Genomic DNA, 24,932 nt, shown 5'->3' on the forward strand with positions numbered 1-24,932 from the left:
TAGATCAGAGGTTTTCCAAAGATGAGTAACCAGAGCCCCGATACGTAAAGCAGATGAAAGTGGAGTGTCAGTTGCTCAAGTCCACCCACAATGAAATCCAGGAACTGAGCCTGAAAGTCGAGGGCGGGGGGGTGTATGGGGCAAAAGACCTCTAAGTTCTCTGAAAGCTCTTTCGGTGACAATAAAATCCAGGACTCCCAGACCACACTGCTGGACTCCCTAGAGGGGAACTGTAATCCCAGGTCAATTTGTGAGAAAAGAATAGTTGGTTTTCAACTGAGCACCTCCTCCAGCCCCCAAGCATTCCTAGCTTTACATAAAAATCCATTACTGCCCAATCATTTATAACCCATCCTTACTTATTTTGATCCAAACATACTTAATAGGCACTGACTATGGACAAGAACTTTTACAAATTACCCTAACGACACACAGAGAATTAGGCACTGATCCTCTTTTCAAATTCAGGCTGCTTGTTTTTTTGCACAAGCCTCGCACTCTTTTTTATTTATTTATTTATTTATTTGCGGTACGCAGGCCTCACTGTTGTGGCCTCTCCCGTTGCGGAGCACAGGCTCCAGACACGCAGGCTCAGCGGCCATGGCTCACGGGCCCAGCCGCTCTGCGGCATGTGGGATCTTCCCGGACCGGGGCACGAACCCGTGTCCCCTGCATCGGCAGGCAGACTCTCAACCACTGTGCCACCAGGGAAGCCCAATGTTAGGGTTTTTCATCTTAATGTTAAAAGATTCTCCCATCAGTTTTATAGTTGCTTTTCAGGTATACTCCTATTTTCTCCACCCCACCTCTCGCCAGCACTGGTGAGAAGAGGAAGAGTGAAAGGGTTAGAATCTTAAATTCAATGAGTTTTGGTACTTGACAATGATAACAAAAAGTATGCAAAGACTGATTGGCTGAGATGAATGTGTTAAAAACAGTATTTATGTGAGGGGTATCCGGGGAGCTGAGTGGCTATCTCACCCTACCACATTCCCATGTTGTTCTTGTTTTCTGTGATCTAAAATATTAGAGTCACCTTTGCCTGTCCTTAACCCACTAAATCTATTCTGTCTCCCCCTTTCACTACCCCAGGAAAAAAGAGGAAGATTTACAGACCTATTGGATGCTAAATATTTACGGACCACATTACAGATCTGGGTCATATGGTAAGAATGGTATTATTTCAAAGCTAGGTTTAAATAAACAAGCATTTCAGTGGGAGAAAGCCCACTGAAATAAATCCCTTCTGAGTGCTCTGGGGAGAAAACACAAGGCAGACACCAGCAATGCTTTATCTTTCTGCCACCAACCAAAAAATAGATATAAAATAACAATATAAAAAGAAAGAGAAAGAAAAAATATCCAAATCATCTACAAACAGTTTTTTAATTTTTCATCTGAGTGTATGAGCTCTGTACTAACCTTTTGCAGCCTGGTCTCTTCCCTCACCACATTCCAGGAATTGATCCTTTGAGGTCACTGATAATCAAAAATCAAATTCAAAGGAATAGACTCAGTGGTCCTCTCTATGCAGCCATGACCTTGAATAAGCAAAAATTTTCTAAACAGGACACAAAAAGTGCTAACTCTAAAGGAAAAGATTGATGAGTTTGCCTACATTAAGTTAGGAACTCTGTGTCCTGAAAGGTAAGCCACCAACTGAGAGAAGAAGTTTCCAATATATATGTCCAACAAACTATATATACATGTTCTATATATTATTAATATATATTTCTATTATATAATTTTTTTTTCAACAAGAAAAACATACACAACCCAGTAGAGAAATAGGCAAAAGACTTGGACAGGCACTTGACCAAAAATGTGTATCAAATAAACATATGAAAACATGTTCAACCTTAAAGTCACCAGGGAAATGCAAATTAAAACCAAATGAGACACCATTACAAATCCACCCAAATGGCTAAAATTAAAAAGACTGGGGACTTCCCTGGGGGTGCAGTGGTTAAGAATCTGCCTGCCAATGCAGGGGACATGGGTCTTCTCCCTGGTCTGGGAAGATCCCACATGCCGAGGAACAACTAAGCCCGTGCGACACAACTACTGAGCCTGTGCTCTAGAGCCCGCGAGCCACAACTACTGAGCCTGCATGTGACAACTCCTGAAGTCTGCACACCTAGAGCCCATGTTCTGCAACGAAGAGTAGCCCCCGCTCGCTGCAACTAGGGAAAGCCCGCATGCAGCAACAAAGACCCAACGCAGCCAAAAATAAATTAAAAAAAAAAAAGTTTGAAAAGATAACCTTAAAAAAAATAAAAAATGAAATTAAAAAGACTGACCATGTTGGGAAGGATGAAAAGTAACTGGAATTTTCCTGCGCTCCTGATTGGCATTCAAATTAGTACAACCACTTTGGAAAACTGTTTAGAGGTTTCTGTTACAGTTGGAAGTATGCATAGCCTATGGCTCAGCAATTCTACTCCTAGATTTCTACCCCACAGAAATGCCTAGTAAAATACAATAGCATTATATTATCTGTAACAGCTCCAACTACGAACCACCCACATGCCCATCAACAGGTATAATGGATAGATTCTGTTATATTCATAAAATAGAATACTACACAGTAATAAAAATGAGAAAACTGGTGCTCTGCGCTCAACATGGCTGAACCTCACAAATGTAATAATGAGCAAAGAAAGTCAGACACACAAAATACATATGTGGTTCCATTTATATAAAGATTCAAGACAGTAGAAGCTAATCTATAGTGTTTGAATTCAGGAAACAGGTTGTCTATCTGCCTTTCCCAGATATAATCACTAAAAATAGGTTGGCATCTCCTCTTGAGACTCTTTAATTTTTAAAATACTCTTAATATTTGGGGAATCCCCCGGTGGACTAGTGGTTAGGACTCAGTGCTTGCACTGCCGTGGCCTGGGTTCAATCCCTGGTTGGGGAACCGAGATCCTGCAAGCTGCGTGGTGTGGCCGAAAAAACAATATACTTCATATTTGGAAATTAAACAAAAAAAGTATTAAAGCTACCTTAATAACAAGGAGAGATATTGTGATTATTGTCTTCCTCTTAAGTATTTCATTATGAGAATTTATAAATGCACATGAAAGTAGGGAGGCTACCATTGAGGAACCCTGATTTACTCATTGCTCAGATCTGACAATCACTGATATCTACCCATATTTACTTCAGCTGTTTTTTTCTGTTCTGAAGTATTTTCAGGCAGGCCCTAGACTTCATGCCATTTCATCCCCAGATACTTCATTAAGAGTCTCAACTACTTGAGGACATTTTCTTAGATGATTCCAATCCTAAAATCACACTGGTGAGATTAACAATCATCACTTTAACATCATCCACTATGCAGATCACATGTGATTTTCCTTGATTGTCCCCATCTGTCTTTTACACGTGACCTGTGTCTTTTACAACCATTTATAAAAATGAGAGAGGCATGAGGGGGGCTTCTGGGAGGCTGATATTCTTTTTCTTTTTTTTGGCCACACAGCTTGTGGGATCTTAGTTCCCTGGCCCAGGATCGAACCCGTGCCCTCGGTATTGAAAGCGCAGGGTCTTAACCACTGGACTGCCAGCGAATTCTCCTGATATCTTTTTCTTGACTTTGATATAGGAACTTTTCTGTATGTTATGTTTATATCTCAATAAAAATATCTATTAAAAAATAGAACAAAAGATAGTAAGAAAACATCAAGCAAAAGCAAAAACCTTCCATAGCTTCATGGCGTCCGAAAGGCAGAATTCTAAAGATGATGCCCAAGAGTTCCAACACCTGGGGATTCAATCAAACACTAATTTGGATGTAGATGTGAAGGGACTGTAGATGTAATTAAGGTTATGAGCCTTAAAATAGGGAGAGTATCCTGAATTAGGCAGGTGAGCTCAATATTACTGCTTGAGTCTTTAAAAGTAGAGAAATTTCTCCAGCTGGAATCAGAGATGCAGCAGAAGAGAAAGCGCGAGGTGAGGTCGAAGGAGAGCTTCAGTGCATGAGAAGGACGCGACCTGCTGTTGCTGGCTTCACAGACAAGGAATGAAGGAAGCCTGCAGGAGCTGAAAACCACTGGTCAACAGCCAGCAAGGAAACGGACACGAGTCCTACACCCCGTGCAGCTGGATTCTGCCAACCGTCTGGGTGAGCTTGATGCTTCCCCAGAAAGTGGAGCAGCCCTGCCTGCACCGTCATTTCTGCCACGTGAGACTCCGCGCAGAGAAGTCAGCCAGAGCTGCTGAACTGCTGACCTCCAGAACTGTGAGATACTCACTGTGCTGAAGCGCTAAGTTTGTGCTAACTTGTGGCAGTAGCTGCAGAAAACAAACTGTTGCGGAGTCTAAGCTCCTCCTGCTTGCACATGGCAGGCCAAGAAGGGGCGGTGTGTTGGGGCGAGTACTATCGACTTTATTCGGAAAGCCAGCAGACGGAGAAGGTGCTGGACTAAACTCTTTTTTGCGGTACGCGGGCCTCTCACCGTTGCGGCCTCTCCCGTTGCGGAGCACAGGCTCCAGACGCGCAGGCCCAGCGGCCATGGCTCACGGGCCCAGCCGCTCCGCGGCATGTGGGAGCTTCCCGGGTCGGGGCGCGAACCCGCGTCCCCTGCATTGGCAGGCGGACTCCCAACCACTGCGCCACCAGGGAAGCCCTGGACTAAACTCTTAGAGAACCATCTTAACTTGGAAGAGAATTCAGGCTGCTTTTATGCTAAGGGAAAAGGGGAAGTCGGAGGGCTCGGGATTAAAGGTGGGCTGCAGACTTCCTGGAGCCACCTGGCCTTCAAGGGAAGCATAACATTTCTCTGTTCTGCTTGCTCACAAGGCTGCATCACGAGGCTGCTGCAAAACTTCGAGTCGTGAGCAGTTATTTTTACTTTACCGCACTTATCTCTGCTTATTTGCTAGCTGAAAACGAACTTATCTACGAGTAGTAGCCATAACTAACCCAGGACCACCTGGGATGGGAACTTGCTTCAGGGAACTTAATGAGCTGTTTGGGCATAAGCCACGTTTCTCTAATATTTAACTCTTTATGGTCAGGGCTACAGTACATAAGCTGTAGAATGAGGGAGACAGTTTCAACGCAGTGTTAGTTCTGTTCTGTCTCTTACAAAACTTCTTCCTGGCCTGAGGGGTCCTCCCCCATCTAGTTCCATCCTGTTTTTTCTTGCAAATGCATTTCCCACCGTACAGCCTCCGCTGAAGGGCACCCCCTAGTATCCCCTTGAAACGTGTCCCCACTTTCCACTCCCCTCCCCTCCCTACACTGTGCCTTCCACCTGAGAAGCTCTCCCCACTTCTCCCCACCTCTCACGGTGCTACCCCTCCTTCAGGCCTGGTGACAGCCTTTCCTAATGTCCATCTTTTCTTGCTTCCAGGCTGGGCATCTCTTTCGCCTACGACGGGGTCATGCTGGCCAGTGCAGAGCTGCCGGAGCGGGACCTGGCCTGTGGCTCGCGGTCGGAGTCTGAGGCGGTGGTGACCGTAGGGGTCTCGGAGGAGAGCCAGAGCCCCTGCCGCTGCCAGGTGTTTCCGACTACCAGACCATGATTATCAGCACTATTGGCGAAACTGCTCGTAAGTATCTCTCTATTGGGTGGCTTTCTGTTTTGGGTGGGGGACGTGCAACTCAGAGTCTCAGAGGAGAGAAGAGTGACCTGTCATCCACTTGACTGCTGCCTGGTAGAAATGGACGAGTCCCCAAATCATGCTGAGGTGTCTGCAGTGCGGATCCGTGTGGGGAGAAGTCTGGAGGAGTGGAGCTTTGAATTAGCGCATGTATCAGTTCTAACGTGCATTCCCCTACATCGTAACGTCTCTGAAACTGGGATGTGTCTCACAATGGCATGTTAGATTTCAGTTGGAAGCACTGTTTCTGCTTTAATAGACATAAAGTAATGGTACTTAAAAATCAATGGCACCTTGAATTTGAAAAAGAGTATAAAACATTTAAAATATAGGTCTAGCAAGTTGGCGGTTTACAATAGACCTGCGTGCTGTAATAAGCATCCTGGGTGTAAAATGTCCTCCATATACTCCAGTGCTTGTCGTTCTCGGATCCCCGTGGGAAAAGCATATTGAAGGAGTCATGAAGTCGATGACAGTGTGACTGGGTCTTGGCTGGAATACGCATGACGTTTGGATTAAGTTGCTTCTTTCCGAAATGAGAGGGAGGAATCCAGGCCATTGTTAATACATGCCATTTGCTTTCAAGGTTCTGAAAATTGCCTTTGTCATTTTTTTCCTAGTGAATCCTTTAACTATCCTGGGCATTAATTTCCTGGGAAGACGGCTGAGCCTTTCTATTACCGTGGGATGCACAGCTTTGTTCGTCCTTCTCCTCAATATTTGCACTTCAAGGTATTTGCTTTCTGTTTGCTTTAAAGCAATCTAGTTTTGTGCAGTGGTTTTAAAATGAGGTCTCCTGACCCATGGCCTTCAGTGGAGGTTAGGGGCAAGTCCCTTTCACCAAGAGAGTAGAGTACAGTCTGCTTGTTTGACTAGAACGATCAAACAAGCCCCTGGTACCTGCCCCTCTCCTCTTCCTCCTGAGCAGGTCCATCTTCAGCGCTCACAGGACATGGGTACCAGCGCGGGAGTATTCAGTTCACTTGCCGAGATATTTAGGATCTTTATGCAAAGCTTCCTGGAGAATGGAGGCCGACCTGCACCGTTGTCAAGATAGGGATGTAGACAGCATACCTGTGGTGGGAAAATTCATTGCACTATGAGTTTGTGACCCTACAGTGGGCCTCATTTATAATATATATGACTTATTCTGCAAACTGTCTGTACCATTTTCCAAGGGTGGTGGCAGAGGTGTGCTCATCTTGGGGGGCTGGGCTGGAATGGCACACTCTCGGGGGACAGGATTGAAGGATTGAGTCCGGCTTTTGCTTTCGGACCCCACAGTCAGGCCAGCTGAGGAGCAGCCCCTCCCTCGGGACCTGGTCTTCAGGGATGTGTGTTGGCGTCTGTAATGTCCTGGGATCGGGGCCCTGGAAGGCCCTCTGTGTCGCCTGTGGTAACGTCTCGCTCTGGTTCCCTAGTGCCGGCCTCATCGGCTTCCTCTTCATGCTGAGGGCTTTGGTGGCGTCCAACTTCAACAGCATCTATATTTACACCGCTGAGGTTAGTTTTGGGGAAGGGGTTGGTTCCATCAAGGTGTGTGAGGTGAGCTACTTGGAGCAGGTGTTTGTCTATAGATCACGCATCCCTGGCTTCTGTTGACTTTTGATGATTTTCTAAAAACATCCTATTAAAATGACACCAGAAGATATGATGTGGCCTTTCTCCTGCCCCATGGGGTCTAGTGAAAGCCAGTCTCTGAGAAGAAAGATAGGACCTTCTCCCTTTCTCACTAAACTGCATCCATGTAAAAAACAACTCTTGCCCTCATCCCATGCTTCCCGAAGAAATAGGGGTAGGGCCCGGTACCTGCATGTTGCTGATAAAATGTAAAACACCCTATTTCTCCCTTTTAAAATTAGAAAGTATTTTTCACCTTTATTCTTTTGAAAGATCACATCTCACTCTGTCTGTTGTTTGTTGTAGGTAGCTTAAATTCGAATATAATAGTAATTTATTCTTAATTTATTGAATTACTATATCTACTTAATACATTACTTCTGAGGAGCTTCTCAGAAACCACCACTTTAAAGAGCAAATATTCCTAGAAATAAGCAATATCTGAGTAGGAAACTTAGTATTTTAACTGGTTTTGCTTTTCGTTGAGCCAGAGAAAGTGGTGCTATAGAGACTGCTATAGCTGCATTCATCTTCATCTTGGGAAACATAGAAGTCTGTTTAGAATACAGATGACATATCAAAACCACAGAGAAAAAGATTCTTTTCCCCTCACATAGATAAAAATAGGAAATTATGACACATTTGACATATATGTAGTATTTCATTTAGTTCCATTAACAATCTTCTAAAATTATTGTTAATTTGTGAACTTAAAAGTCTATGTGTATCGTGGTGTGCCTCTAAAATTATATTTGAAATATTCAATTTAACATATTTTGGGATGTGTTCATTTAAAGGGTCATTCCTAAGTATTTTTTCCCTGATACTTATTGCTTAAAAAAAAAAGATGTGTACCTGAAGTTGCTTGTCTTCTGTTATTTCATCTCCTAGAATTGTCAAAAATGAACCAAAAAAATTGATATTCGAGCAAAGATCTGTATGTATCTGAATCCATTGTTTTCAATAGCCACTAGCCTCATTTTCTAGAAAAAGAAAAAGTCTCTGTGAAAAGGCACTCCACCCCCAGACATTCTTATAAATATAGCAGTGCCCCCCAGGGCAGGAAAGCGTCTTGTTTTTTGCATTTGACAGATGGTGGCTAACACGATGTGGCCAAGTAAAGAGGCCACGTGCTTTGCTTCAGTGAATTGATGAAAACTGATCAGTATTTATAGCGTTAAGAGAAAAATTTCTAAAATTAAAAGAAGCATTCTTTCATATATTCTCCCTAAAAGCTTCTTTATTAAGTACTATTTGCTTATTTATTAAGAACTCTGAATCAGTGAAGTACAGATTAATGAGGTTTTACTATAAATGCAAGAAAGTAGACTGCGCCGTAAGATCTTACAACACAAACATGGTGAATGGTGTAGCGTGTACGTGGCACTCTCGTCAGTTCCTTTCACTGTATCTGTATTAAAGGTTTGGTTGGATTGTTATTACTTGGGGAGTATTTTCTGTCCATTCAGTAGAACCACCTTTATATGTTTATAGCTCTAAAGTGGAAATCTTCTGTCTGACTGCAAGTACCTTTCTAAAATTACGTTTGGAATATTAAACACCTATTTTGGAATTTGCTCACTTAAAGGATAATGTCTAAGTGTTTATTTTCTGATATTGTTAAAATTCAAACTTGTGTACCTGAGAAAATGAACATCTTCTATATCCTGTATATCCATATAGAATATTTGGCCTTTGATATATACCGAAGCCTGAGCTGTGGAGGGAAGGGCAGAGGACTTGGGAGAGAGGGGTTTCAGCTAACTGATGCTTTCTACGCTTCTCCACTCCAGGTCTACCCCACCACGATGCGTGCCTTGGGGATGGGGACCGGCGGCTCCCGTGTCGCATTGGTGCAATGGTGACGCCATTTATGTCCCAGGTACAGCCCAGGGGTCTCTGTAGGGAGGATACGTCTAAGGGAGGTGGGGAAAGAGGGACCTGGCTCCCTTCAGGTTAAGGGTTTAACCAAGGATTTGTTTACTTGAGTTTCCTTGAGGTGTTGTTTTCCCATTGTCTGGTTAATTTGGCTGAGAAAAGAGGCTAAATTGATACTTCCAGTCTTCCAGTCAATAGCATGTATTGCATTGCATGCAGGGTTTAGATTTTGCTGGACATTGTTGAGGGGAGGATGCAAAAGACATGGATGACACAAGGAGCTGGGGCAGCTGAACGACAGTGAGCTCCAACCCTGACACTGTCAAGGGTGCAATCGAAAAACAGCCCAGAAGTGCAGGGAGGCTGCACCAGGGTGCAAGGATGTGGCCCTGGGCAGCTTAAGTCCAGCATTTGGACGAACCAGGCACAGGCTGGGAGAAAATCCAGGGGTGATCTGGACCGTTGGATGGGCCCTGTTTCAGGAGAGAAACAGAGGCGAATATGGTGCCCCACATGGTCATGGTTCCTCAGAGGACCAAACAGCTTGCCCCTCTGCCCTGATCTTTCTCTTTTGGCCACGAGAAATGGAAATCCCCCTGCGCTGGCTGCAGCCAAAGACATGAGTGAGGCTGGGCCCTGGGTGGGCCTGATCCAGGCAGCGAGGGCTGTCAGGGACCCAGGCTCTGTCCTCCTCACATCTATCTGGGGCCCAGGGTCACTGAGCATTCAGGCTGTACTCCCTCAAGACCAGTGTGCTATGCTTGTCCACGGACATGGCCGCCCCGCAAATCCCAAACATCTATCCTTAGTTCCAGGCACCAGAAGACACCAAAGCACGCTCTGCATCCCAGAAGGATGCTCTCTCTGGCATCTCACTGGTCAGGCCTGGTCAGTTGTTCATAGTTGAGCTAAATCAGTTGTGGCCAAGAGTCAGGCTTATGGACAAATGCAACCTGGGAGGGGCAGTCTTCAGAGAAAGGGGGTTGACATGGGCTAAACAGACTGTAACGTGTATTTCTTATAATTGAATGGGATCTTGCTACCACCCTTATTAAAACTATTTGGGGAATATTTTGCCTACTTAATTAAAAATGAGGGCAGTTTTGGTCTTGCAGTTGTGCTTTTCACAGTTCTTTTGCACTTATTATTTCAGCATGTTCAGAAAAGAACATAATGCTGAAAGGCAGCAGTAAAATATTGATCCTATTTCTGGATGGTCAGACCGAGGTAGAGTTTATTCTCCAAGCTTTAATTAGGAATAGCCTCTTGGTTCTCAACCACTTGGAACATTTTCTCTGGGTATTTGTGGGCATTTATCTTTGAGGCCACCCTGCTTTCGGTGACTTTGTGGACCAAGAAATATCTCAACTAGGACCAGGTCTCCTGGGGCAGAGGGCTTTGTTCTGCTTAGCATCCTTCTCGGGGAGTTCTCAACTCTTCACAGTGACGTCACCCAACTTTCTATGCCCCCCTCATCTGTAAAATGAAGATAAACGATAACACCCACTACGTAGGTTTCTTCTCAGTATTACGTGAGATTAATACATACAAAGCACTGAGCCCAACATTTGACACGTAGGAAGCCCTCATGAGTGTTAGCTAATAACCATAACGGTGACCAACAACATCAAGGCCAAATGGTAAATATTCAAATAAGAGTATTTCTGTTACTGAGAAATATTTAAGCCCAGTTGAGTGATTTCAATCACTATGCAATTGGAATGTTTTGCTTTCCTCACCAGGTCTAGGATGGGAAGTTAGAATCTGGAAGCTTTGTGTTTGCTCGTAGAATATTTGCCTGGGTTTGGAGTGGGGCCGGCTGCTCCAGGTAGACAGGAGAGCTTGGTGACACTCTCGTGAGCTCATCAGTCAGTGTTCCCTTGGACGCGGTTCTCAAGCTTCAGTGCATATCAGAGTTACTAGGGTAACTTGATACCGTGAAGATTCCTGGACTTCACCCAGAGATTCTGATTCTGTATATGGGACCATCACCCACAGTTTTAGCAGGAATCCAGAGTGAATCTGATGCTATTGGTCTGGGGACCAATGAGAGGTGTGGCCATCAGCAAGGAAATTGACTTTACTTTCACTTAATTCTTCTTCTTCCTCCTCTTCCTTCCCTTCCCACTCCCCTTCCCTTTCTCCTCCTTTCTTTTGTCCTTCATTTAGGAACTTATTTTGGTGACTCATTCGACAAGTTGTTTTCAGGGTAATTCTCTACAAGCTGCCTCTTTCACAGTTTGGCAGTTAGAATGCCAGAAAGGACTCCATAAGCTACAATCTATATTTGATAGAGTAGAAGCAAGAATTTATAAGGGAATTCCTCACTTCCACTGCAGGGCCCGGGGGTTTGATCCCTGCATGCCGCGAGGCACGGCCAAAAAAAAAATTTATCCCAGTTCAACATTCAGCCAGCATTTATTGCACGCTTACTCTGTGCCTGACATTGTTCTCTTTATTTATAGCAGTAAATAAGCCAGACCAGGGTCCAGTGGTGTGCTGCAACTGGCCTGCACTGGCTTGTGAAAACTGATTGTTAAATTTTCAGGAAATTACTTTGCAAGCTAGTTGATGTCAGGTTGTAGCTTGAAATTAGCACGGTGGTGGTTTTTATCCCATGGCCACAGGCAAATGCTACCATCAGGACTGTTTCTGGAAAGCCTGTTAAACATTTCGCAGGACACGACCACAAGATTCCTGCTCTCAAGAGGCTTACTTTCAAGTTGGGTGCTTTACAAATATGCACAAAATTAAGATGATTCAAATTAATTATTTGCGTATCTTAATTATTTGCATATCTGTAAAGCACTCAACTTGAAAGTATGTTGGGAGGCAACGATAATGAGTGAAAGGGATGACAGGCCTCCCCCCCACTTTTGGCTCAAAATTCCTTTACTGAAAGATAAATTGAATTAAAATCCATACATTCCATGAGGGACAGGCCTTTTTAAAAGACAAGGCTTCACATAGTCAATATTTTAGAGTAACTATAAATGGAGAGTAGCCTTTAAAAATTGTGAATCACTGTATTGTACACCTGTCTGTAACTTATGTAATAAAGTACATCAACTGTACTTCAATTTAAAAAAATTATAAAAAGAGGCAAGGTCTCTCTGGGTAGGTGACTTCGGAGTTGAGACCTGAAGTATAAGAAGCTGACAACTTGTAAAGGGTAACAGCATTTCAGGTGGGATGACATCTGGTGCAAAGTCCTGGGGATGGGAAGAGCTTGGTGTGTTCTCGGAATAGAAGATAGCTGTGATGAGAAAAGTGCAGAGAAGTACAGGGAGAGAGTGTGCCTTGCAGGCATACTTTGGATTTTTTTTTCTTAGGAGGAGTGGGAAGTAATTGAAGGGTTTTAAGCAGTGTCATGATCAGTTTTGCAATTTGCAAAGAGCACTGTGGTTGCTGAAGAGTGAACTGGCAGGGGAATGGGAGAGGGCAAGGGGGGAACAAGCTTATCTAAGACTCCAATTTCACATCGCCATGTGCTCAAATGAAAAGGGAGATTTCAGAATTCTGGAAAACCATTTCTCTTATAGAGGGAAATACTATATAAAAAATTTTAATTTCTGCCCAGGAAAAAAAAAATACTAGACAAGGATGAAAGACAAACCTTTACTTTTCAAGGGTTTCAAAAAACCCTAATTGAATTGTCACAGCTGAACAATGATTTTGTTGTCCTGTTGAATGCCTGACCTTCCTCAGAAGCATGGAAACAATGAATCAATGCATAAGATGATACACAGAACTTCACCAGTTAATGGGAATAAAAAATCTATCCATTTCATAGTTTCATTAGTGATTTCTAGTAAGCAGTAAACTTACTGAGAAACTATGTTGTCCAAGATAAAGTCAGACACTAGTTAAAGTGGTAGGGACAGATTTTGATTAGTAATTACTGCAGTAGGGAAAAAGAGTCCAGTGTGAACTGAATTCAACTTTGATTTGTACAGAGGTGACTGGGCTTTTTAAAGGGAGAAGAGGGAATAGGACAAGGAAGGTCTCAATAGAGAAAGGGAAGTGAAAATCGGCAAAAAGTGGTAAGAGGGGTTGGTCCACGTGAAACCCAGACAGGAGCCCTATCTCCAGGTATCGATCGGAACAAACAGTAAATTTTTTGGAAGCCTTGAGTATGTTCAGGTAGGCACTTTTAAGAGAGCTAGGGTCATCCGAGGGGTGTGGCTTTGAGCTGTTAGAAACTGTTAGTCTTTGTTCAAATCTTTATATACCAAGATTGAGGCTTAGGTGAGAAGCAGCTTAGAAAAGCCTGGCTAGGGTTTGGTCAAGGAGAAAGTTTTTCTCAATGTCAAGTGTGGTTCATAAATACACTTGTGTTTATTGTATTTTCAGCGATTTAAGAGATTTCCGAAAGCAATTTTGACCACGTGATTTTTTCTTCTTCCACACTGAAAACACAAAAATTAAAAACTTAGAAATAAAATTTTACTACCCTAATATTTTACTGGAGATAACAAATATAAATATTTTAACGAAGCCCTTGCAATATATCTAAGCATATGTGCGTATAAATATGCATATACATTTTACTCAAATATGATCATAGTTATATACTTTTTATTTTTTTAATAGATTTAAAATACTTTATTGGAATTCAATTGTTAGCATGATATTTATGGTAACATTATTCATAGGGTGATTCTTTCCACTTTAATGAGATCTATTTTTATTTTTAAATTTTACTGAACATTTAAATTTTACTGAACAGACTGAACATTTACTGAAATTATACTGAAGTATAGTTGATTTACAATGTTGTGTTAGTTTCAGGTGTACAGCAAAGTGATTCAGTTATACATATACTCATTCTTTTCCAGATTCTTTTCCCATATAGGTTGTTATAGAATCTTGAGTAGATTTCCCTGTGCTATACAGTAGGTCCTTATTGGTTATCTATTTTATATATGGTAGTGTGTTTATGTTAATCCCAAGCTCCTAATTTATCCCTTCCCCGTTTCCCCTTTGGTAACCATAAGTTTGTTTTCAAAATCTGTGAGTCTGTTTTGTAAATAACTTCATTTGTATCATTTTTAAAAATTAGATTCCACATATGAGTAATATCATATGATATTTGTCATTCTCTGTCTGAATTACTTCACTTAGTATGATAATCGCTAGGTCCATCTATGTTGCTGCAAATGGCATTATTTCGTTCTCTTTTATGGTTGAGTAATATTCCATTGTATATATGTACCACATCTTCTTTATCCATTCCTCTGCCTGTGGACATTTAGGTTGCTTTTATGTCTTGGCTATTGTAAAAAGTGCTGCAATGGACATTGGGGTACAAGTATCTTTTCTTTTTTTAAAAAATTAATTAATTGATTTTTGGCCGAGTTGTGTCTTTGTTGCTGCGCACGGGCTTTCTCCAGTTGCAGCGAGTGGGGGCTACTCTTTGTTGCGGTGGCGGCCTTCTCATTGCGGTGGCTTCTCTTGTGGCAGAGCATGAGCTCTAGGTGTCCAGGCTTCAGTAGTTGTGGCTCGTGGGCTCTAGAGCGTAGGCTCAGTAGTTGTGGTGCACAGGCTTAGTTGCTCTGTGGCATGTGGGATCTTCCCGGGCCAGGGCTCAAACCCGTGTCCCCTGCATTGGCAGGCGGATTCTTAACCACTGTGCCACCAGGGAAGCCCCAGGGGTGCATGTATCTTTTTGAATTATGGTTTTATCTGGATACATACCCAGGAGTGGGATTGCTGGATCATATGGTAGTTCTATTTTTCATTTTTAATGAACCTCCATACTGTTCTCCATAGTGGTTATACCAATTTATTTATTTTTTTAATTGAAGTATAGTTGATTTACAGTGTTGTGTTAATTACTGCTGTACAGCAAGTGACTCAGTTATACATATGTATACATTCTTTTTCCATATTCTTTGCCATTATGGTTTATCACAGGATATTGAATATAGTTCCCTGTGCTATACAGTAGGACCTCATTGTTTATCCATTCTATATATACAAGTTTGCAGCTGCTAATCCCAAACTCCCAATCCATCCCTCTCCCACCCCCTCCCTCTAGGCAACCACTAGTCTGTTTTCTATGTCCCTGATTCTGTTTCTGTTTCATAGATAGGTTCATTTGTGTCATATTTTAGATTCCACATATAAGTGATATCATATGATATTTGTCTTTCTCTTTCTGACTTACTTCACTTAGTATGATAATCTCTAGTTGCATCCATGTTGCTGCAAATGGCATCACTTCATTCTTTTTTATGGCTGAGTAATATTCCATTGTATATATGTACCACATCTTCTTTATCCATTCATCTGTTGATGGTCATTTAGGTTGTTTCCATGTCTTGCCTATTGTGAACAGTGCTGCTATGAACATAGGGGTGAATGTATCTTTTTGAATTATAGTTTTGCCTTGATATATGCTTGGGAGTGAGATTGCTAGATTATATGGTAATTCTATTTTTAGTTTATTGAGGAACCTCCATACTGTTTTCCACAGTGGCTGCACCAATTTACATTCCCACCAACAGTGCAGGAGTGTTCCCTTTTTCTCCACACCTCCTCGATCATTTATTGTTTGTAGACTTTTTGATGATGGCCATTCTGACCAGTATGAGGTGATGCCTCATTGTAGTTCTGATTTGCATTTTTCTAATAATTAGTGATGTTGAGCATCTTTTCATGTGCTTTTTGGCCATCTGGCTGTCTTTTTTTTTTTTTTTTTTTTTTTTTTGCGGTACGTGGGCCCCTCACTGTTGTGGCCTCTCCCGTTGCGGAGCACAGGCTCCGGACGCACAGGCTCAGTGGCCATGGCTCACGCGCCCAGCCGCTCCGCGGCATGTAGGATCTTCCCGGACCAGGGCACGAACCCATGTCCCCTGCATCAGCAGGCAGACTCTCAACCACTGCACCACCAGGGAAGCCCCTGGCTGTCTTCTTTGGAGAAATTTCTATTTAAATCTTCTGCCTGGGACTTCCCTGGTGGTCCAGTGGTTAGGACTCTGCATTTCCAGCGCGGGGGGCACGGGTTCAATCCCTGGTTGGGGAACTAAGATCCTGTGTGCAGCGCAGTGCGGCTCCTCCACCCCCACTAGATCTGCTGCCCATTTTTCGATTGGGTTGTTAGTTTTCTTGACGTAGAGCTGCATGAGCTATTTGTATGTTTTGGAGATTAATCCCTTGTTGGTTGCTTTGTTGGCACATTATTTTCTCCCATTCTGTGGGTTGTCTTTTTGTTTATGGTTTCCTTTGCTGTGAAAAAGCTTTTAAGTTTAATTAGGTCCCAGTTGTTTATTTTTGTTTTTATTTCATTACTTTAGGAGGTGGATCAAAAAAGTTATTGCTGCAATTTATGTCAAAGAGTGTTCTGCCTATGTTTTCATCTAAGAGGTTTATAGTGTCTGCCCTTACATTTAGGTCTTTGATCCATTTTGAGTCTATTTTTGCATATGATGTTAGAGAATGTTCTTTTTTTTTCTTTTTTAAATTATTTATTTTAACATCTTTATTGGAGTATAATTGCTTTACAATGGTCTGTTAGTTTCTGCTTTATAACAAAGTGAATCAGCTATACATATACATATATCTCCATATCTCTTCCCTCTTGCATCTCCTACCTTTCCACCCTCCTTTTTAAATTTAAAAAAATTTTTAATTTTTGGCTGCATTGGGTCTTCATTGCTGTGTGAGCTTTCTCTAGTTGTGGCGAAGGGGGGCTACTCTTCATTGTGAGCAAGGGCTCTAGGTGCATGGGCTTCAGTAGTTGTGGCTCAAGGGCTCTAGACTCAGGCTTAGTAGTTGTGGTGCATGGGCTTAGTTGCTCTGCCTCATGTGGGATCTTTCCAGACCAGGGCTCGAACCCATATCCCCTGCATTGGCAGGCAGATTCTCAACCACTGTGCCACCAGGGAAGTCCCATTAGAGAATGTTCTAATTTCATTCTTTTACATGTAGCTTTCACTCTTTTACATGTAGTCCAGTTTTCCCAGCACCACTTATTGAAGAGACTGTCTTTTCTCCATTGTATATTCTTGCCTCCTTTGTCATAGATTAATTGACCATAGGTGCATGGGTTTATTACTAGGCTGTCTATCCTGTTCCACTGATTTATATTTCTGTTTTTGTGCCAGTACCATACTTTTTTGATGACTGTCGCTTTGTAGTATAGTCTGAAGTCAGGAAGCCTGATTCCTCCAGCTCTGTTTTTCTTTCTCAAGATTGCTTTGGCTGTTTGGGATCTTTTGTGTTGCCATACAAATTTACAATTCCTTTGTTCTTGTTCTGTGAAAAATGCCATTGGTAATTTGATAGGGATTGCATTGAATCTGTAGTTTGCCTTAGGTAGTATAGCCATTTGACAATATTAATTTTTCCACCCCAAGAACATGGTATATCTTTCTATCTGTGTCCTCTTTGATCTCTTTCATCAGAGTCCTATAGTTTTCAGAGTACAGGTATTTTGCCTCCTTAGGTAGGTTTATTCCTAGGTATTTTATTATTTTTGATGCAGTGGTAAATGGGGTTATTTCCTTAATTTCTCTTTCTGCTCTTCCATTATTAGTGTATACAAATGCAGGAGATTTCTGTGTATTAATTTTGTTTTTTTGTTTTATTTATATTTATTTTTGGCTGTGTTGGGTCTTTGTTTCTGTGTGAGGGCTTTCTCTAGTTGCGGCGAGTGGGGGCCACTCTTCATCGCAGTGCGTGGGCCTCTCACTGTCGTGGTCTCTCTTGTTGCAGAGCACAGGCTTCAGACACGCAGGCTCAGTAGTTGTGGCTCGTGGGCCCAGTCGCTCCGCAGCATGTGGGAATCGTCCCAGACCAGGGCTCGAACCCGTGTCCCCTGCATTCGCAGGCAGATTCTCAACCACTGCGCCACCAGGGAAGCCCTGTGTATTAATTTTGTATCCTGCAACTTTACCAAATTCATTTATGAGCTCTAGTAGTTTTCTGGTAGCATCTTTAGGATTTTCTATATATAGTATCATGTCATCTGCAAACAATGACAGTTTTACTTCTTTTCCAATTTGGATTCCTTTTATTTCTTTTTTATTCTCTGATTGCTGTGGCTAGGACTTCCAAAACTATGTTGAATAAAAGTGGTGAGAGTGGACATCCTTGTCTTGTTCCAGGTATTAGAGGGAATGCTTTCAGTTTTTCACTGTTGAGAATGATGTTAGCTGTGGGTTTGTCATATATGGCCTTTAGTGTGTTAAGGTAAGTTCCCTCTATGCTCACTTTCTGGAGAGTTTGTTTTTTTTATCATAAATGGTGTTGAATTTTGTCAAAAGCTTTTTCTGCATTAAGATACCATAGTTTTTATTCAGGTTGTTAATGTGGCGTATCACACTGATTGATTTGTGGATATTGAAGAATGCTTGCATCTCTGGGATAAATTCCACTTGATCATGGTGTATGATGCTTTTAATGTATTTTTGGATTTAGTTTGCTAGTATTTTGTTGAGTATCTTTGTGTCTGTGTTCATCAGTGATTCTGGCATGTAATTTTCTTTTTTTGTAGTATCTTTGTCTGGTTTTGCTATCAGGGTGATGGTGGCCTCATAGAATGAGTTTGGGAGTGTTGCTCCCTTTGGAATTTTTGGAAGAGTTTGAGAAGGATGGGTGTTAGCTCTTCTCTAAATGTTGGATAGAATTCACCTGTGAAGCCATCTGGTCCTGGACTTTTGTTTGTTGGAAGTTTTTAAATGACAGTTTCAATTTCACTACTTGTGATTGATCTGTTCATATCTTCTATTTCTTCCTGGTTCAGTCTTCAAGGTTCTGCATTTCTAAGAACTTATCCATTTCTTCTAGGTTGTCCATTTTATTGGCATACAGTTGCTTGCTGTAGTCTCTTATGATCCTTTGTATTTGTGTGGTGTCAGTTGTAACTTCTGTTTCATTTCTAATTTTATTGATTTGAGTCCTCTCCCTGTCTTTCTTGATGAGTCTGGCTAAAAGTTTATCAATTTTGTTTATCTTTTCAAAGGACCAGCTTTTTAAATTTATTTATTTTTAAAATTTTCTGTATGTATTTAATCTCCAGTCTCATTCAACTGCTACACAGTCTTTGTCACACATTTAACAGATATTTATTGAGTTTCTACTATGTACCAGACTATGTGCTAGAAGAATTCAGATACATTGATTTGATTGATTGGATTTCAAAAAGCTTAGAGTACAGTGGGCATCCAAAGGTTTGATATACATAAAACTTCTTAATAAGGCACCATCATTCTACAATTTTTTCTCAGTTTCTAAATTTGGAGTCTTTTTAATACTTGGGGAATGACCTAATTAACCAATAGCACTATGATGCTGAAAGCACTTACATTATAAAAAATATACATGATTATTCTGTAATTTATTATAAGGCAAATATGCAGGGCATTTGCTTAATTATTATTTTAATAGAGTACTTTGTCCATTTAGGGAGTTAAATTTAAAGTATCATGATAAAATCATAATTATGACATTTAGGTAACCTCACCTAAACCTATAACTTCAAATAAAATCAGTGACTCCCAAATGTGTATTTTTGGCCAACAGCTTGCTTTTGAGTTTCAGAAACTTGAAACCAATGCCCTGCTATACATTTCTACCTAAGTATCCCTCAAGTACTTCAAATTCAAAAGGTTCATATATAAACACAATATTTTCTCTTACAGAGCTGCTTTACCCTCAGTATGTTTTAGATTAGTTGTTCATCCCAGTCCCAAGAGTTAACCTAATCCCCTGCTTCATATTTTTTTCACACACACACACTATATTTTATTTTTACAAGAGATAAATAGACTGACACCAAGCATTGTAAGTGGATGACCACAACAAAAGCAACAGTGATTGCAATTACCAAACACGAAACACACTCATACTATGTCATAATATTGACGTTCAGTCCAGTAATCCTCCACTGTAACAGCTCCTTTACTTGGCAGTGAAAACTGATTTGTATATTTTTTGCCTCTGATTCCTTGTGGGACTTTTTTTTATTCAAACAGAAAGTCACATTATAATTCTCATCAGTTCACTCAGTCCCGTGTATTAATTTTTTTATCTTGATCTTTTGTTAGCACTTTTATGAATTCATCAGTTTTCCATTAGAGCCCTGAAAATGCTTATTCATTCAGTTCAGCAGTATAGTCAGTTACCAGAAACCTGTATTTGTCAGAGTCTTTTCCATGAATTCCTTAAAGATGAAACCCTTTTATAGGAACATTTTTGCAAAAGCATCAGAGTACACCCAGAACTGTCTGTATATGACAAAAGACTTAAAAATGACCACGGTTAAAGATTTGATGAAAGTTCATAATATTGCAATTGACAAGGAAATTTAGTTATTTCTGAGATATACATTTTAAAGTAATAACTAGAATTATGACTTATAACATTATACCAGAACATATAAGATTTTTAGAAATTTCATGTAATGTCTGAAACATTTATATTAATATATTTCCATACAAATAACCCAAAGAAAGTTTAGTATTGGTTGTTTTTTTTGTTTCTTTTTTTATACTGTAGGTTCTTATTAGTCATCAATTTTATACACATCAGTGTATACGTGTCAATCCCAATTGCCCAATTCAGCACACCACCATCCCCATCCCACCGCGGTTTTCCCCCCTTGGTGTCCATACGTTTGTTCTTTACATCTGTGTCTCAACTTCTGCCCTGCAAACCGGTTCATCTGTACCATTTTTCTAGGTTCCACATACATGTGTTAATATACGATATTTGTTTTTCTCTTTCTGACTTCACTCTGTATGACAGTCTTTAGATCCATCCACGTCTCAACAAATGACTCAATTTCGTTCCTTTTTATGGCTGAGTAATATTCCATTGTATATATGTACCACATCTTCTTTATCCATTCATCTGTCGATGGGCATTTAGGTTGCTTCCATGACCTGGCTGTTGTAAATAGTGCTGCCATGAACATTGGGGTGCATGTCTTTTTGAATTATGGTTTTCTTTGGGTATATGCCCAGTAGTGGGATTGCTGGGTCCTATGGTAATTCTATGTTTAGTTTTTTAAGGAACCTCCATACTGTTCTCCATAGTGGCTGTATCGATTTACATTCCCACCAACAGTGCAAGAGGGTTCCCTTTTCTCCACACCCTCTCCAGCATTTGTTGTTTGTAGATTTTCTGATGATGCCCATTCTAACTGGTGTGAGGTGATACCTCATTGTAGTTTTGATTTGCATTTCTCTAGTAATTAGTGATGTTGAACAGCTTTTCATGTGCTTCTTACCCATCTGTATTTCTTCTTTGGAGAAATGTCTATTTAGGTCTTCTGCCCATTTTTGGATTGGGTTGTTTGTTTCTTTAATATTGAGCTGCATGAGCTCTTTATTTTGGAGATTAATCCTTTGTCCATTTGCAAATATTTTCTCCCATTCTGAGGATTGTCTTTTCGTCTTGCTTTCCTTTGCTGTGCAGAAGCTTTGAAGTTTCATTAGGTCCCATTTGTTTATTTTTGTTTTTATTTCCATTACTCTAGGAGGTGGGTCAAAAAAGATCTTGCTGTGATTTATGTCAAAGAGTGTTCTTCCTATGTTTTCCTCCAAGAGTTTTATAGTGTCCGGTCTTACATTTAGGTCTCAAATCCATTTTGAGTTTATTTTTGTGTATGGTGTTAGGGAGTGTTCTAATTTCATTCTTTTATATGTAGCTGTCCAGTTTTCCCAGCACGACTTATTGAAGAGACTGTCTTTTCTCCATTGTATATCTTTGCCTCCTTTGTCATAGATTAGTTTACTATAGGTGCATGGGTTTATCTCTGGACTTTCTGTCTTGTTCCATTGATGTATGTTTCTGTTTTTGTTCCAGTACCATATTGTCTTGATTACTGTAGCTTTGTATACAAAGCTTTGTATACTATACAGTATAGTCTGAAGTCAGGGAGTCTGATTCCTCCAGCTCCGTTTTCTTCCTTCAAGACTGCTTTGGCTATTCGGGGTCTTTTGTGTCTGCATACAAATTTTAAGATGATTTGTTCCAGTTCCGTAAAAATGCCATTGGTAATTTGCATTGAATCTGTAGATTGCTTTGGGTAGTATAGTCATTTTCACAATATTGATTCTTCCAATCCAACAACATGATATACATCTCCATCTGTTTGTATCATCTTTAATTTCTTTCATCAGTGTCTTATAGTTTTCTGTGTACAGGTCTTTTGTCTCCCTAGGTTGCTTTATTCCTAGGTATTTTATTTTATTTTTTGCATTGGTAAATGGGAGTGTTTCCTTAATTTCTCTTTCAGATTTTTCATCATTAGTGTATAGGAATGCAAGAGATATCTGTGCATTAATTTTGTATCCTGCAACTTTACCAAATTTATTGATTAGCTCTAGTAGTTTCCTGGTAGCATTTTTAGGATTCTCTATGTATAGTATCATGTCATCTGCAAAAAGTGTCAGTTTTACTTTTTCTTTTCCAATTTGGATTCCTTTTATTTCTTCTCTGATTGCCGTAGCTAGGACTTCCAAACTATGTTGAATAATGGTGAGAGTGGACATCCTTGTCTCATTCCTGATCGCAGAGGAAATGCTTTCAGTTTTTCATCATTAAGAATGATATTTGCTGTGGGTTTGTCGTATATGGGCTTTATTATGTTGAGGTAGGTTCCCTCTATGCCCACTTTCTGGAGGGTTTTTATCATAAATGGGTGTTGAATTTCGTCAAAAGCTTTTTCTGCATCTATTGAGATGATCATATGGTTTTTCTTCTTCCATTTGTTAATATGGTGTATCACATTGTTTGATTTGCATATATTGAAGAATCCTTGCATCCCTGGGGTAAATCCCACTTGATCATGGTGTATGATCCTTTTAATGTGCTGTTGGATTCTGTTTGCTAGTATTTTGTTGAGGATTTTTGCATCTATATTCATCAGTGATATTGGTCTGTAATTTTCTTTTTTTGTGGTATCTTTGTTTGGTTTTGGAATAAGGGTGATGGTGGCCTCATAGTATGAGTTTGGGAGTGTTCCTTCCTCTGCAGTTTTTTGGAAGAGTTTGAGAAGGATGGGTGTTAGCTCTTCTCTAAATGTTTGATAGATTCACCAGTGAAGCCATCTGGTCCTGGACTTTTGTTTGTTGGGAGATTTTTAATCACAGTTTCAATTTCCTTACTTGTGATTGGTCTGTTCCTATTTTCTATTTCTTCCTTGTTCAGTCTTAGAAGGTTATACCTTTCTACGAATTTGTCCATTTCTTCCAGGTTGTCCATTTTATTGGCATGGAGTTGCTTGTAGTAGTCTCTTAGGATACTTTGTATTTCTGCAGTGTCTGTTGTTACTTCTCCTTTTTCATTTCTAATTTTATTGATTTGAGTCCTCTCCCTCTTTTCCTTGATGAGTCTGGCTAATGGTTTATCAATTTTGTTTATCTTCTCAAAGAACCAGCTTTTAGTTTTATTGATCTTTGCTATTGTTTTCTTTGTTTCGATTTCATTTATTTTTGCTCTGATCTTTATGATTTCTTTCCTTCTACGAGCTTTGGGTTTTGTTTGTTCTTCTTTCTCTAGTTCCTTTAGGTGTACGGTTAGATTGTTTATTGGAGGTTTTTCTTGTTTCTTGAGGTAGGCTTGTATTGCTATAAACTTCCCTCTTAGAACTGCTTTTGCTGCATCCCATAGGTTTTGGATCATCGTGTTTTTGTTGTCATTTGTCTCTAGGTATTTTCTGATTTCCTCTTTGATTTCTTCAATGATCTGTTGGTTATTTAGTAGCGTATGGTTTAGCCTCCATGTGCTAGTGTTTTTCCGTTTTTTTCCCGTAATTGATTTCTAATCTCATAGCGTTGTGGTCAGAAAAGATGCTTGATATTATTTCAATTTTCTTAAATTTACTGAGGCTTGATTTATGACCCAAGATGTAATCTATCCTGGAGAATGTTCCATGCGCACTTGAGAAGAAAGTGTAATCTGCTGTTTTTGGATGGAATGTCCTATAAATATCAATTAAATCTATCTAGAACCAGCTTTTAGTTTCATTGATCTTTTCTATTGTGTTCTTCATCTCTATTTCATTTATTTCTGCTCTGATCTTTATGATTTCTTTCCCTTTACTAACTTTGGGTTTAGTTTATTCTTCTTTCTCTGGTTGTTTTATGTGTAAGCCTCGGTTTTTTATTTGAGCTTTTTCTTGTTTCCTAAGGTAAGATTGCATTGCTATAAACTTCCCTCTTAGTACTGCTTTTGCTGTGTCCCGTAGGTTTTAGATCATCATGTTTTCATTGTCATTTGGCTCTAGGTATTTTTTGATTTCCTCTTTGATTTCTTCAGTGATCCATTGGTTGTTTAGTAACATATTGTTTAGCCTCCATGTGTTTGTGTTTTTTACAGTTTTTTTTTCCCTGTAATTGATTTCTTATCTCATAGCACTGGGGTAAGAAAAGATGCTTGCTGTGATTTCTATTTTCTTAAATTTACTGAGGCTTGATTTGTGTCCCAAGATGTGATCTATCCTGAAGAATGTTCCATGTGCAGTTGAGAAAAAAGTGTATTCTGCTGTTTTTGGATGGAATCTTCTATAAATATCAATTAAGTGCATCTGGTCTAATGTGTCATTTAAGGTCTGTGTTTCCTTATTGATTTTCTGTCTGGATGATCTATCCATTGATGTAATTGGGGTGTTAAAGTCTCCCACTATTATTGTATTACTGTTGATTTCTCCTTTTCCGGCTGTTAGCATTTGCCAACCCCTGCCTTCTTAGGAGATCCTCCAAGACCTGCAGGTAGGTCCAGCCCAGGATCCTATGGAGTTTCTGCTTTGTGTTGGGTCCCAGTGTATTTGAACCCTTGTGAGTGCTCTCCAAGAGTGCAGTCTCTGT

At 40.4% G+C, this 24,932-nt stretch overlaps 1 protein-coding gene across 1 annotated transcript in view; it reads left to right on the forward strand.

The window, feature by feature from the left end:
* SVOPL (SVOP like) overlaps positions 1-24,932 on the forward strand; it is a 62,440-nt gene that overhangs the window by 21,954 nt on the left and 15,554 nt on the right. Inside the window, 7 exon segments of the mRNA XM_060157560.1 lie at positions 1,093-1,166; positions 5,367-5,518; positions 5,521-5,565; positions 6,237-6,348; positions 7,038-7,119; positions 9,030-9,075; positions 9,078-9,118. Of these exon segments, the coding sequence (XP_060013543.1) occupies positions 1,093-1,166; positions 5,367-5,518; positions 5,521-5,565; positions 6,237-6,348; positions 7,038-7,119; positions 9,030-9,075; positions 9,078-9,118 (552 nt within the window).

Source organism: Lagenorhynchus albirostris, chromosome 8 (genome assembly GCF_949774975.1).
Source record: "Lagenorhynchus albirostris chromosome 8, mLagAlb1.1, whole genome shotgun sequence".
Taxonomy (NCBI): domain Eukaryota; kingdom Metazoa; phylum Chordata; class Mammalia; order Artiodactyla; family Delphinidae; genus Lagenorhynchus; species Lagenorhynchus albirostris.